We start from the raw sequence: 14716 nt of genomic DNA on the forward strand, positions 1-14716 counted from the left end.
CCTTTCCTGGATGGTTTCCCTGCACAGATTATTATCAACTGTGTGTTTACAGCTGCTTAGGTCACGAGTATTTTTCAGCTGAGTGAAGCAAAATATTGATAAGAACATAACTATACCAGTGCCAGTAACATCAAAGAAAAATCAGGAAAAGTAATGATAATTTTGAACATTTTGACTCATATTTCGAACACAGCAGAACCAATGACGTAGACAAGCATTGTCGTGACATAGATGCGCATTGTCGTGAATAGATGTAAAATGACTAGAGTATATATTCCATATTTTTTGTTCTGAATGGCTCCTGGATGATAACACAATGTCCCCCCCCTTCCCCCCCCCCCCCCCCACTATTAAACAATCTTGTCTTACCAACATCATCTTCCAGTATCAACACCTGATCATCGTCTGAGTCCTGTGGCATTTCCAGTGTCATTGAGTTCGTTGTTGACAACGTTGTAATACCCTCGTTTCCTCCAGTGCACTCTTTAGCACCATTCACATTAGCCTCGATCCTTTCATCTAAAATTGATGACACAAAAAGGAGTACAATAAAGTCTTATGGCTGAACTGACACTGTATGATATGTGGTGTCATTCAACCCAAACCTGTCTTCGTGATGGAGGTGGTAGCTGACATAGCATGGCGTGACACGTCGTATCTTACATACATGTCACATCTCACGCCACGAGCTCTGCTTGCAGAGAATACGCACACTATAAATCTTACTTACTATTATTAAGGGCTTACTCTATTATATAGTATTATTTTATAACAACACAGGCAGTCAACAATTCATTCAACGGAAGTTGCCGTGAAAGGCCTGTTTGTCATTTTCGCCGAAGATCTGGCCAATGTCAGCTATATACTTATTCGTAAAAGTGAATGAAACTAATGCATTTTATCTTGTTTAACCACAGGGGACTGAGGCTTAGTTAGTTACATTTATGAAAAACAAACAAATAAACAAACAAACAAACAAACAAGCAACAACAACAGAAACATATAAACATGACAGATTAATTATATTAACAAAAGAATGGTTCTACACAACAAATATTAAAATGTGTTTTCCTATATCAAAAAATGGTTACATGTAGAGATACCCATTTCACATATAGGAAAAGATAATTACAGTAATTTGTGTTGCATAGAAACATTCTTGATAATGATAACAAATTGTATGACCAGTTAGTCATGTTTGTTAGTGTTTCTGTTTTCATTGTTTGTTTATTTAATATTTTTTTGTAAACATAAACTAAGCCTGAAGCCCCTGTGGTTTAAAATCCAAATATTTATTCATCACAAGGTATTGTAAACCTAGATATTTTCACTACTACAAATGTTTTGCAAATATTAATCTTCAGGAAGTTCTCTAAGACTAATTTTCTCTAATTAGCAGACTGGTACCTGTGTTCATGTACAAGAAGGCATTTTAGTCACTACTTATTTTTGCGTCTTTGTTTTCCAGTGAAATTAGCGAAAATAAATCGTTAGCGAAAACGTTCAGGTGTACAGTATCCTATCCCTTAGCATTATACCTACCCTGAGTAACTTGAAGAAAGATCTGTTCCAATGTTGTTTCTGTCATCCCAAAAGAAGATATACCAAATCGTTCTTTATCATTTGACAGAGCGTCAAACAATTCTATAAAGGACGACTTCTGGATATTTTTCACAGGAATCAAGTATACCAATTCATTTTCATTTTCTGTTATCAGCTCAGCTGATGGAATATAATCCTGGATCAGCAAAGTGACTTTTGAAGACGAAAAAGTGGACCACGGTTTAGGCTCTTCTTGGCAAATACTGTCAACATCTGAGATGAACGAGAAGTCAATACAAATTATCAGTAATATCCCATAATTACGATACAAGCATCATTCAGTGTATTTGCATACCAGTGATATTGGCACTGCGGGTGAAATACCAAAAATGTTATTGTATATTACTTAATTTATGCAATGCTCAAAGTTACATGAATACATTATATTTTTACAAAATTTACATTTTTTTGGATAAAGAAACATCACATTTACCACAAAATTCTGTCTTGACAAATATAAAGAGTGTCGTAACAAAGGGATTCCCATAAACCCTTGCAGGAATGATGTCATCACTAGAGGTTTTCCCATAAACCCTTGTGGGAAATATCCAAAATGGCTGAACACATGTCAAGTGCAGTAGAGTTTCTTTATTAGATTTCAAAGTTGAGTAAATACAAATGTAAGTTACTGAGGTGCTGTTTTATCACTCAAAAGTTTATGGAAGTTGAAGACAGTAATCAATACAAGTGTACTACAGACAGAAATAAAGTCTGACTGGACTGTAAACATTGAACTTGAATCTCACCTTCATCTACTAACTCTCTCATTTCCTTCTCTTTCACAATAGTTAATTTATATCCATCTCCGAGATTAGTTTTCAAATACTGCGATGACCCGCAACATTTCAACTGTCCTTTTGCTAAGATAGCAATCCTGTCGCCAAGGAGACTAGCTTCATCCATGTGATGAGTTGAAAGTAGAATTGTACGACCTGAAAAATAGTCATCGAACGATTACGAACCTAGTGGGTGATGAAGGAGTTCAAATCCCTACTGATCAGCAGCAATTGAATTTCTCACTTGCTGAATTTTTTTTTTTTTTTTTTTTTTTGGGGGGGGGGGGGGGGAATTATACATTTTACCAAATTAAAAAGAAAACTTATCAAAAGCTTGTTGTCAGCAATATATTGGAGTGCTTCAAAGAACGGTAGTCTTGTTGTCAAATATTAGAGGCTGGTTCCATCACAGTACATTATCCTATCATTTTGCCAGTATGGCTTTGCTACCATAAGTACATGTACCTCCTCCCTCTTGACACCAAAAAGAAAATTTACCCTGTTTATATTTCTGCAACAAGTCCCATATGGCTCTTCTAGCATATGGATCCACCCCTGCCGTAGGTTCATCCAGAATAACGGTTTTAGCCCCACCAGTAAATGCCACAGCGATGGATAGTTTTCTTTTCATTCCTCCTGACAGTGTTTTAATAGTATTGTGTTTTTTATTACGTAGTCCTACATCTTTCAACAACCTGTAACAAAAAAAAACTTGAGAGTAAAGCACCAATGAGAAGAAAATCTATTTTGAACTGATTTGAGGGTCCAAAACTCAGCTCTCTGTCATCTTTATGTCTCTCCGAGATCAGAGGTGCTGTCAACATCAGACGCTACAATCTAAAAGATCAACTGAGATGGGGGCATCGAACTACCTCCTATCTACATGTATACTTGATAGATTATACCGCCACCTAGAGGCCAGCTCTGACTATGGAATTCATTAATCTGATGAGGACCTATGTTCTCTTACTGAGAATGTTATTCACAGATTCTGTGTTCTTCCTTTATTTTCTTTTTGCAATTATTTAGTGGGTTCAATATTTTTTTTTTAATAATGACATTAGAAGAGTGTTCCCTCTAAAAGATGGACTGTTTCATCATTCACTATGTTTAATACATTGACTTCCTTTGAACCACTCAGATGTCATCAGCATATTAATTAGTATTAATATGGAACAGCACTCCAGGAAATAGATGTATTTTCATAAACTTTGGGTTCTGGAGAGTCATTTCATGATTTGACATCACCTACAATTACTTGCTTTTTCAGACCGAAACATCAATTCGATCTTGTGCCTTAGTAGGGTATCTTTGCTATGGGGACCACTGCCTCATGGAAGTCAGCAGAAATAATATATTCATGGTTGCACAATGAATATTCATGACTCCTTAGTGCTTACTCCGTACAGTGTTAAAAACATATCTCATGAATATTCATTGTTGAGGGACTTTTTTGTGGTGCTTTTGACCCTCTGTACAATAGTCAATTGTCAGGTGACTTCACTAGGGTGTCACCTGACTAGACAGCTTGACATCATTGCACTGATGATGCCTGGGTGATTCAGATAAAAGACACACTGTCATCTAGAACTAGATTCCAAAATGGAATTTTCTTACCCCTGTAGTTCTGCCTTGTAATTTTTCATATCTACTCCTTTTAATCTTCCATAAAACCACAAATGTTCTTGGACCGTTAACCTTGACAAAAAAAAAACGATACAATTCACAAATCAGTTGGGTCAATAGTTTTTAATTAACAGACTGACAAATCAGTTGGGTTTTCAAACACCTAACAGTAAAAACAAAATAGCTGAGTTTCTGACTTTCACGTGAGTGAAAATACTTAACGTGACTTTTTGATGAAACTATTTAAAAGCAAATTCATTCATGTTGATACATGGCTTCAATAGTATCAAAAGTCATCTTCTGGCATCATGTACATAGTTGAGGGAGTAAAATTTTCTTGACATTTTCATCGAGGGAAAACATTACTGTGCCAAGAATCTTAAAGGCTTGTACGACTGTATGCATACAAGACATTACTTTTAAAGCACCACTAGCTGTACCTAGGGTACTTTTCCTGTTCAGATAATCAACAATATATTCACTGAAAATTGTTAAAATACCAATAATTAGACATTATACATGTCAATTAGAGGTCTATTTTATCAATAAGTGGTAGAGTAATAAGGTGAAATCATGATTCATTGGGGTGCTGATTTTTGGGTATGGACCCAAAAATCAATTTGATTGGATATATTTCATCCTACAATGCATACAGCTACACAAATACATTTATCCTAAACTTGATTCAATACTGTTCAGGGTATATGATATTATGATTAAGTTATTGTATCTAACAAAATACTTTTAAAAAAACATTCAAGTTGCAGCTAGTGCATCTTTAAGGGCTGGATACAAAATGACTAATATGCATATTACAAAATATTTGAAAAGTAATACACAGAAAAACAAGATTTAACAAAACTTACTTATCAAATAGTGCATTATATTGTGGACAGATTCCAAGACTTTGTCTGATTTGCACCATTTCCCTTCGTATATCTTTACCATTTATGATTGCTGTACCAGAAGTTGGCGTTATGAAACCAGTCAATATTGACCTGTATAATACAAATATCCCAATAAGTTTCATATAAAAAACCGTTGATCTTTGTCTCATGTACATCGTCATACAAGAAAATCGACAGGTAATCCTTCTTAAGATATCACTAATGTGATGACTTGGGATTGAGACATGGCCCTTTAAAGGCCAACTTCAGACTAGGATTAAAATCTGGATGTGGAAAACTGGTTGCTTGGTAGATCTATCAAAATGTTGTCCCGGAACAAAAGATGGCTCCATGTAAATATTCTTATTAATTAAGATAACACTAACGTGATGACCTGGGATTGAAACATTGCCCTTTACATGCTTCAGTAAGTAGAGTAGTATACTGCAAGTACTTTTTGAATGTGCAGCAAAATTGACACCCCAAAGCGTATAAACACAGCTTGTTCCCCTTTAACTCTCGGCATTACTATACTTACATAATGGTTGTTTTACCAGCACCATTGTGTCCAAGTAAGGCTGTTATTTGATCTTCATAGAGATTCAAACTAAGACCATTCACTGCCTTTACTTTACCTGTATCATACACCTAGACATGAAAACGTTGACAATTATTACCAATCATATCACGAATAGAGACCTGATTAACATGGTACATGTACACTACCAGACAAATGTAACTTGACCAACACTCGCGGGACAAATGCATTCGAAACGCGGGGAAATTTGCGTGACACGCAAATGCGTGTTGGGAGTCACGTGGAGTACTCGCGTTATATCCCTCGTGTTTCATTTCAACCCGTGTGTTGCGTGTCACACTGTACATGCATGTCTTTTTAAGTGTTTCAAGATTTCACATCATGGTAGTGTAGAATTATATTCATGAACCAAGGATGCATTCTGCACACCCAAAAAATGAAACATTTACTGTTTACGTTGTTTTCTGTTACTAGACTCAAACGTGTGACTATTACACTTCACGTAAGCATGCGGTTTGTTGTGTTGTGACCATGTCGTGACTAACTGTATTCGACTACATCGTTTGGCGTCTTTCACAATTGCGATTGTACATGTATGTAATAAAACGTGCCTGCACACTTGACGACTCAAAACATGAGATGAACGATATCTTCCGGTCGATGAAAGACGGGCGCGTTCACTTCGTCTTTATTATGCATATTGAAAATGTCTTAATGTGTTGCTTATGTGACTACTTTCCGGTTTTGGTACAATCCGTAATTTTAACAGTTAAAACATATACTAGTATTAATAACTTCAGCCTCAGACAACTATAGTGGTTTGAGTTTCAGCTAAACAACAGCAAGGCTTTCATATTGCCGTAATAGCCGGCAATTTACATGTTTGTGTATTTATCATTTGGAAGTAGCTTACAGCATGAAGGTAGACAAAGGTTGTGATTTTACTAGTCTAGTAACTAGTAGGGAAACAATGAGATTACTTAGCTACACAGTGCACAAGTCGTACAGATACCCGTAAAACACGTTTCTAACTTGAATGGGAACAAGACGAAACAATACACTGTACTTCAACATTATTCAGAGTCGTCGCCATGTGGAGGTCACGAGTGTTATGGTCAATACAAATATGTACAGTGTATGAGTAAATGACCGTGCGAGTAGAATACATTTGCATTAACACTCAAGGCTAGCGACTTTTTCTACTCCGCTGCAGGTGATAACACAATTTCATATTTACCCACTTCTTATGAATGGCTTCCAATGAAATTTAGTTTGTGTCTTATAAATCTTTGAGCATAGACGTCGTTTCTCTCCAACCTTACGCTATGCTTTGAGTTTGTAACATGTTGGAAACGACGACGTCATCAGTGGACATTTCTGCGCGCAATGTACATAGGCTTATAAGTATTGTTAAAGTCAACGACACCCGGGACTTGTATTCTCACAAGTAGTTTTTGAACTTTTTACTGAAGTTCAAACGATTAAAAGAAGTGTTTTAGTGGTCTGAGACTTAAGTCGTGGTTTTGTCCTTGGAGTTTAATGAACACACACTAGATTTGTTTAGTTTCCTACCCTATTAAATTGTCTTACACATTACATCGAATGTTATCCTGGATGTGTTTAAACACCGTAGTTTATTTATTTTAGGAATAACGACATCTAATCTATGCTTGTGTCAACAGTTCTTGAAATGTGCACGTATGTCATTTTAGCGAGTGTTATGTTTCTTGAAAATCGTTTTTGAAACAGAAAGCATTTTTATATCGTTGCTACATGAAACGATCAATAACTAAATTTGTTGTAGTGAAAAAAAAAGTATAGTAGCCCTAATCACGTTTATTTACGCTGTGTGCAATCATTACAGATTCAATGAACAAGTACGTCTTTTACAGTAGATTTTTACATGTTATATTCTCCGTACCGTCTCGGGCGAAAATCAGTAGTGCGTTCATCATGCATCATGTTGCTGTCTTTGAAACGACGGCATGGTCGTGAACTATTGTCGTTGGCTTGTTTTTGACTTAAGCCTAGTCTTTGATTTTCAAGTCCATTGATCGTTTCTTACATATGATTCGTCATCACGGACCAGGACATATTATGTAATATGTTTGACTGCTGCTATTGTGTTCCTATTTTATATTTTCTGACTGGAGAGCTATCACAGTAAATCATTCATGTTTTGCCCATGTGCATGTGTGTAGCATGTTATTGTTCACATCTGCATTTACCTGTAAAATACATTGTGATTGATCGACTTCGACTTGCGCAACATGTCTGCTAGCTAGGTATGAGAACGCTCTTCAAAGTTCAAAGTTCGAATTGCGTGAAATATAATTAGCGACACATAACTTCGACCATGGGTGGATTGGTGGAGATTCTGTCAAAATACCAACTAACGTGTAACCAACGAAATCTCATGACAGTAATTTTCATTTTCAATACTTTCTTAGATTTGCTAATTACGTGTATTTGCAATAGGAGAATTCTGCCGTTGCAAGGTTGACGCAATCTTTCGCTTACCGAGATTAGTAGTTAAATCACTTGTACACTAACATGAAGTGGTTTCGCAACATTTTGTATAAAACACTTCCGAGTACAAATATGTAAATCTTACTAATTTCTTTTCCTGTTACAATGATGTGATTTTGTGTAGAATGTGTCAATTGTTTTAATGTCAGGGCCCGTAATTTTCACATGAAGTTCGCTTGTCCGTCGGGAGAACGGATTTATGTTTTCACTTGTTCAGACACAAAGTTTACTTGGCAAAAGGCGTCGTGCGACGGCCTACCTGACTTATAGTATATTGAATACTGTAATATTTCATTATGATAAAATAATTGTAAATGGTATGGCATGAAACAATATACTTTGAGTATTTTTTTTGATGTTAGTTTTCGAAATTCAAATTTCAATTTCGACGGATCAGGAGAGGGTATTGTCATCACCTTGACATGTTGAAATAACAGCAGATAGGAAATTTAACTGTTTAGTCCTTGAATTTAAAAAATCTCCAGGGGAGGGAGGGAACTCCCTGCCGTACCCACCACCCACCTGGCTCCTTCAAACTTCAAATCAACTTTTACCGTTTACCTTTCAATTTTACCAGCAATAAGTGCTTGTAGTCTAGCTATCGTTACAACAACTTCCTCACGTCACTTATACATGTACGCCACAATACAACATGTACATGTGATCATGACACGCGTGTACCATGTCTTCACTTTAATAGTGAGGTCATGCAAGGAGGACTTTAATAGCTATCCATGTAATACGTCGATGTCAAGTCATACCAAATATGATCCAGTATTTATGTCAGAAGTGGAACTAGTTTAATTGTATCTGCTGTCCAGTAGTGGAATGTGATGAGCTAAAATAATACATTATAAATGAACTGCTATCACACTATCATAGGTTTTGACAACGCTTCACACATGCATAAAAAGTGTGTTGTTTTCAGTGTCACTCAACGGTCACCCAACTCTCGTGGCCCGGGATTATTTTCGTGGCTATCCCGAAAGGGTCTATAACACATTTTCAGACGATAAAATCTTTGAAATAACAACCATTTAAATAACGTGTGCGTCTTTTGATTTACAAAATGTATATAATATGCTACAAATACACGAATCCTGTAGTTTATTGAGTGTCCGTATCGTTCAGTAAACCCTCGTGGGGTGGGATAATTTATGTTGACTTTACCTCATAAGTGACAAATTTGATAGAGAAATTAAACCTAAGCCTGAATATTCGTCGATGGAAAATAAATATTCTTAGTTACTTTTACATACGGGAGTATTCTGAATGTGTGTCTATAGACTAGGGTTCGCACGGTCCTGGAAAACCCTAGAATTTCAAACCCTCCCTAGAAACCCTGGAAAATGCACCCTAACCCTAAAAATGATCGCGATCGATTGATTGGCGATCGACATCATTTCAGTACGTGCTCGAGCACATATTCACATGATTCACTATACTCGTTGAATAACCTTTTTACCCTTTATACTGTACCATACGAACTTTTGGTTTTGCCCTGTTCGGAGTCCATCAACGTCATATCAACGTTCTCTTGATTACATGACCTGACTATTAATTTTCAAAATTATTACATCAAGTTTCCACTTTAAACACGCCCATCTGAAGCCCTGATCGACGTGTAAACTTAACAACTGTAAATTAAAAGGGAAATGCCTGACATATTCGATGATATCGTCTAAAAATCTAACATTTTGGATAACTATCCCTTTCCCAATGATCGGTAATATCGGATAAAAGACTTCGTCTTGAAAGTCTAAGTTATTCAATGTGTTAGATATCTATCGGATAGCATCGATAACATCGATAACATTTGATAAATATGCTTCATTGGGAAGGAATCTCTGTCGTCTGGATAGGTATTCAAAATGTTTGTTTTTTAGACAATATTATCGGATAAAAACGCTTCATCGGGAAGAGAATTCCGTCGTCAAGTTTGTCTAAGTTTTTCAAAATGTTATATGTTTAACGATGCTATCGGATAACACCCGACACTACCGTACAGGCGTAGGCACACGTCCACACAAATGGCTGTCTGATATAGTTATTTTTCGTTGAAATAGAATTGACGAAATGCAATAACAACGTAGTACATTTTTGTAATTACATTTCTTCTTGTAGACGTAGGTATTGTTTTCAAGTTGCACTATCACCGTTTTGATTTCTGAAGGCCAGAGTTAATATGTAGTTTATTGAATGTCATGGTGTAACTCTGTCGTTCACGCAACCCTCGTGTTGCGGGACCATATTTCCATTTTGTACTTGTTAAGGATGCATAATTTTTTTCTTGCATTCATTTAATATGACAGCTTTTATCACCACAGTAGTTAAAGGGAACACACTGAGTGTGTACGTATATATATCAAAGATAACTGTTTTTGCTGCATACTTGGTATTCACAGTATTCGGCCACTTTTTCATCTCCTCGTATCACAGGTTCATTTTTGTGACTATCGAAAAAGAGACAAGTTATGCTTTCAAAAATAAACGTTTTAAGAATCTGTGCATCTTTTTATCTCGCAAATATAATAAATAATGTAAGTTTTCTCAATACCTCACCGGCACAGACAGCATGTACATGTACATGCACATTGTACATGTACTGTGGTGCGTCAACTCGCGTGACTTGGGCCGTGTTTCGTGGCTAACCTTAAATGTCAAATCTTATATGAGATATGATAAAACTGCTTAGTTGAAAAGGGATCTCCGTCATCTAGATAGTCTAAGTTACGAAACTGTTAGATTTTTGGACGATGTTATCGGATAAAAACGCTTGGACGGGAAGGGACCTCCGTCATCAACTTTGTTTAGTACGTTATTCAACATGTTAGATTAATTTATTTGGTCGGCGTGTAGTCATCCAGGATGCTTGCACGAAATACATTTACTACATTATTTTATACATTCACTACTTATTATTACGAATGTACATTGCATGTTTGATTTCATTATTTCAGCACAAGAAAAAAAAACGTACCATAAATCTTAATCACTAATTCATCTGGTTTTACATGTAATACATCTAACATGACGCTGTCGTACATGGCACACATCTACATGTACACACATTTTAATTGACTGAAATGGTTGTCCGATACAATTATTTTTTCGTTGAAATAAAATGGGCAAAATGCAATACAAAGTAATTTATTTTTATCTTATAAACGTAGGTATTCTTTTCAAGTCGCACTATCACATGCCAGTTTACATGAGAGTTATATGTGTACATGATTGTACATGTGTATAAGATGTCACGATGTAACTCTGTCGTTCAGGCAACACGTCACGCAACCCTCGTGTTGCGGGACCATATTTCCAGTTTGTACTTTGCATCTTTTCTAAGCTTTTGTCACCAAAGTCATTTTAAGGAGGAACACGCCGAGTTTGTACGTTTATCAAGTTTAACCGTGGTGTCTCTGTGCCTCTCAACTGTCATTGAACTCGAAAATCACGGAGTAACGTGTGGAATTGTGTCTTTCCCTAGGGTATGTAGCTATGTATTACCTGTGGGAGCTAAACTAGATAAACGCAGCTAAACTGCATGACTTTAGCGGATATGTATGTTCTAAACTTATAAACTATCCACTAATTAGTCCCTAGCGAAAATTTTTTTACAAGGATGTATCCGCTAATTATCGCATCTAAATATCGTTCTCAACTTTATAAACGTTATCCACTAATTATGGCATCTAAATATCTACCTACACTTTATACATTATATAAACTATCCGCTAATTAGACGGGCACAATATCAATGTGACAATAGGGAGTATGATTTTTGAAGCATGTGCTAAAGTATATAATGAGACGTACATATGATGTGATGAGGAGCGAGACGGTCATCAGTTGTTGAAAAATATTTGCAAATTTTGGCGAGGCAGTACTGTTGACTGGCTTTTAAATGAACAGCGTTTGAATTTAAGTACTTTACGTCTGAGAATTGTCTGGAGGAGAACTTTGGTTACGACACTAGAGGAATGAGAAGATATGTAGCAGGAGTATGTGAAGAAGAAGTTGAAATAATTTTCAGCAGCGAGCCGAAGGTACGAAATCAATATTGTATACTTCTTTTTCTTCTTTTTTTAATTTCTTTTTGTACTGGGAATTCCTCCCACCGATTTTCTGTTATGCAGACATGTACACACAATCACACGAATTTCCACAGAGTTCCATTCAGGTGTGGGACTACCTGACAGGGCCATGTTGCACGCTCTATATCACGTTACAGCTGTGGAACTGTCAAGGCTTTCCCAGTCAGTCCACAGGCTATCATTGAGTCACCCAGGCCCGGCAAACAGCACCTGTGGGCTCGTGTGAGTAATCGTCCCCGACTTTTCGAGTCATTATTCTAAGCCCCCCCCCCCCCCCCCCCCGATATTCACATTGGTCTTGTGAGTGAGAGACGGCTGAGTGATACAGCCTACCCATCGAGTCTGTAGAACACTCGCCCTGGATTTGGGTCGGTCACAGAAAAATCCCTAGTTTCCAGTGGGATTCAAACCCATCAGTCGACCTCCCGACTGCTACTCCTGTGCACTAACCACCATGCTACACGGAGCTGGTATATCGAATCAATATGTATGATTTTTTTAAAAACATGTTTTCACACACACACACACACACACACACACGTACGTACGTACGTACGTACGTACATACATACATACATACATACATACATACATGCATGTACATGCACGCATGCATGAATGCATACATACATACATACATACATACATACAGTACAAGACTGCAACGAAAACTGTGAAACATTTATAGGACATTTCATATATAGAGACACACAATTAGGCCGACTTCTTTTTTGTCTCGTCAAATGCCTGCTCCCGCGCCGCAAACCCATTTTAGATGTAGTAATCACGTTACTTCTGGGACGGAAAAAAATCGACAATTTATGCTGCAGCTTGGATCGAATTATGAAGATTTCTCGGGTTCGATTACATTCTGGTATTTTGCTATCGACTTGTAGCGATTGTTGAGCTCCTAGTTTTATCGAGGTCCAAATCAGCAATAGAATTCGATGATCAACCCAATGCTCTCCAAAATCATTAGTAGCATTTTCACTATAACTACTATTGTAAGACACGACGCCTATATAGCTATGCTACATAAGATTTATAAAAAAAACAATCCATCGAACATGATAAAGTCGTCATTGAATTTGCCACTGGCTGCTATTGTTTAGTATACTACATGTAAATATACTGAGACGAAACGCTCCTCTCTATATGACGTTGTATTCCCAAACGTTAGAACAATAGGCAGTGTAACATATAACTTGTAAGTTCATGGCTGCTCGGGTCGGTCACCAATCGCCTGTTTGACTTTTTTTTCTCACTTCTGCAATTTTGAATAGTTACCTTTGAATTTACTGGTTAAGAGTCATGTAAAGAAAAAAATTCAAGATTGTGGTATAGGGTATATAGAATCACCTTTAAAAGAGGGGGAAACACACCCGTTGATGTGTCATATCTCACACAATATCTTGAGATTCAAGTGCCAGATTGTTTTTCGTTTGATTATATTTGCTGTGACGTAACCATAATACTATGAGTTGTAAACAGAAACATTCTTGACGTTCGACTAGCATGCATAACATTTGAAAGGAGGACACACCGCTTCATGGATTCTACATTACACAAAAATTATATATTGGCGTTTATATTATACTTTCCGCGATTTTCGAAGAAAAATAAATATCGTAGCCTTCCACAAAAACAAACACAAACGCTGCCGTTTCCCGCAATTTTCTCCTACTCGGAAAGGTCACTGATTCCGTAAACAGGCTAGGCGAGCTAGACTTCACATGTGTGCATAAGATTATAAGATTTACTTATTGTATTAGTGGTCTGAGTTCAAACACCTTCCACCTTCCCCAGTGCTGTAACATCTTTTGCCCGTGGCATTCCTCGCTAATTCATCGTTACCAGAATTTGATTGTTTCTAAGGACGTATTATTAGGCATGCTTACGATAATTTCTTTACATGTCTACGCACAGGCTTCCAATCCCTGTTACTGTCTGTACCATATATATTTTATTTGACCATTTTCGTCAGGGACGAAAATCTCTGGTTTGCGAAAGCTACTACCATCGAATACATCCAGTTGATAATATTTGTCTCTGTCACTATCTTTAAATCTCCTTCCATTGATCTGCTTCCATGCATTGAATCTAGCTCACTGTACGCCCACTACTCCATTCACCAATTGTGAGGTCATGTAATGTTATATAATGTTATGTAATGTACATTAGTCATAAAACAAGGTTCACGTACCCAATATCTGAATACAATATTGAGGATAGCGCAACATGTTATCTGTAAAGAATAATATTTAACTCGAGAGTGTAATCACGGTGAGGGCAAATCGTATGCGGCGTCCACGATCGATATCAGACGATAAACGTAATATTTGATTGTAATACATTTGTAACATTTGATATATATGTAACAACGTCAAGTAAAATCACACGTTCGCAAACTATTACTGGTAACATATTTTTGGTTCATCTGAAGACATTTCATCACCCAGTATCTGGGCTATTACAGATCCTGTACTTACATTCAACTAAAGTCATGATCATACATAGCGGTAGAAACATACATATAAAGAGTACAGAGTAGAGACTGAACTTCTTGAGATAGTCACAGCTCAGACCACTAAGGTCACACCAAGACAAATCACTGGGCTATCAACAATTCCATTTATCCGCATTTCTCAAGTCAAGCACCAACAA

General features: G+C 36.8%; 2 protein-coding genes across 2 annotated transcripts in view; both read right to left on the reverse strand.

The window, feature by feature from the left end:
* LOC144446446 (ATP-binding cassette sub-family A member 2-like) overlaps positions 1 to 1657 on the reverse strand; it is a 76330-nt gene extending 74673 nt beyond the window's left edge. Inside the window, exons 1-2 of the mRNA XM_078136208.1 lie at positions 1543 to 1657; positions 370 to 519 (exon numbers count right to left, since the gene is read on the reverse strand). Of these exons, the coding sequence (XP_077992334.1) occupies positions 370 to 519; positions 1543 to 1588 (196 nt within the window). The 5' untranslated portion in view covers positions 1589 to 1657. The remainder of the gene's footprint in view (positions 1 to 369; positions 520 to 1542) is intronic.
* Positions 1645 to 14716, reverse strand: part of LOC144446180 (ATP-binding cassette sub-family A member 2-like) — a 43906-nt gene continuing 30834 nt past the window's right edge. Inside the window, exons 16-22 of the mRNA XM_078135934.1 lie at positions 5430 to 5539; positions 4871 to 5002; positions 3996 to 4076; positions 2877 to 3073; positions 2349 to 2534; positions 1719 to 1815; positions 1645 to 1660 (exon numbers count right to left, since the gene is read on the reverse strand). Coding sequence (XP_077992060.1) covers positions 1645 to 1660; positions 1719 to 1815; positions 2349 to 2534; positions 2877 to 3073; positions 3996 to 4076; positions 4871 to 5002; positions 5430 to 5539 — 819 coding nt within the window. The remainder of the gene's footprint in view (positions 1661 to 1718; positions 1816 to 2348; positions 2535 to 2876; positions 3074 to 3995; positions 4077 to 4870; positions 5003 to 5429; positions 5540 to 14716) is intronic.

The sequence above is a fragment of the Glandiceps talaboti genome, chromosome 15, assembly GCF_964340395.1.
Source record: "Glandiceps talaboti chromosome 15, keGlaTala1.1, whole genome shotgun sequence".
Taxonomy (NCBI): Eukaryota; Metazoa; Hemichordata; class Enteropneusta; family Spengelidae; genus Glandiceps; species Glandiceps talaboti.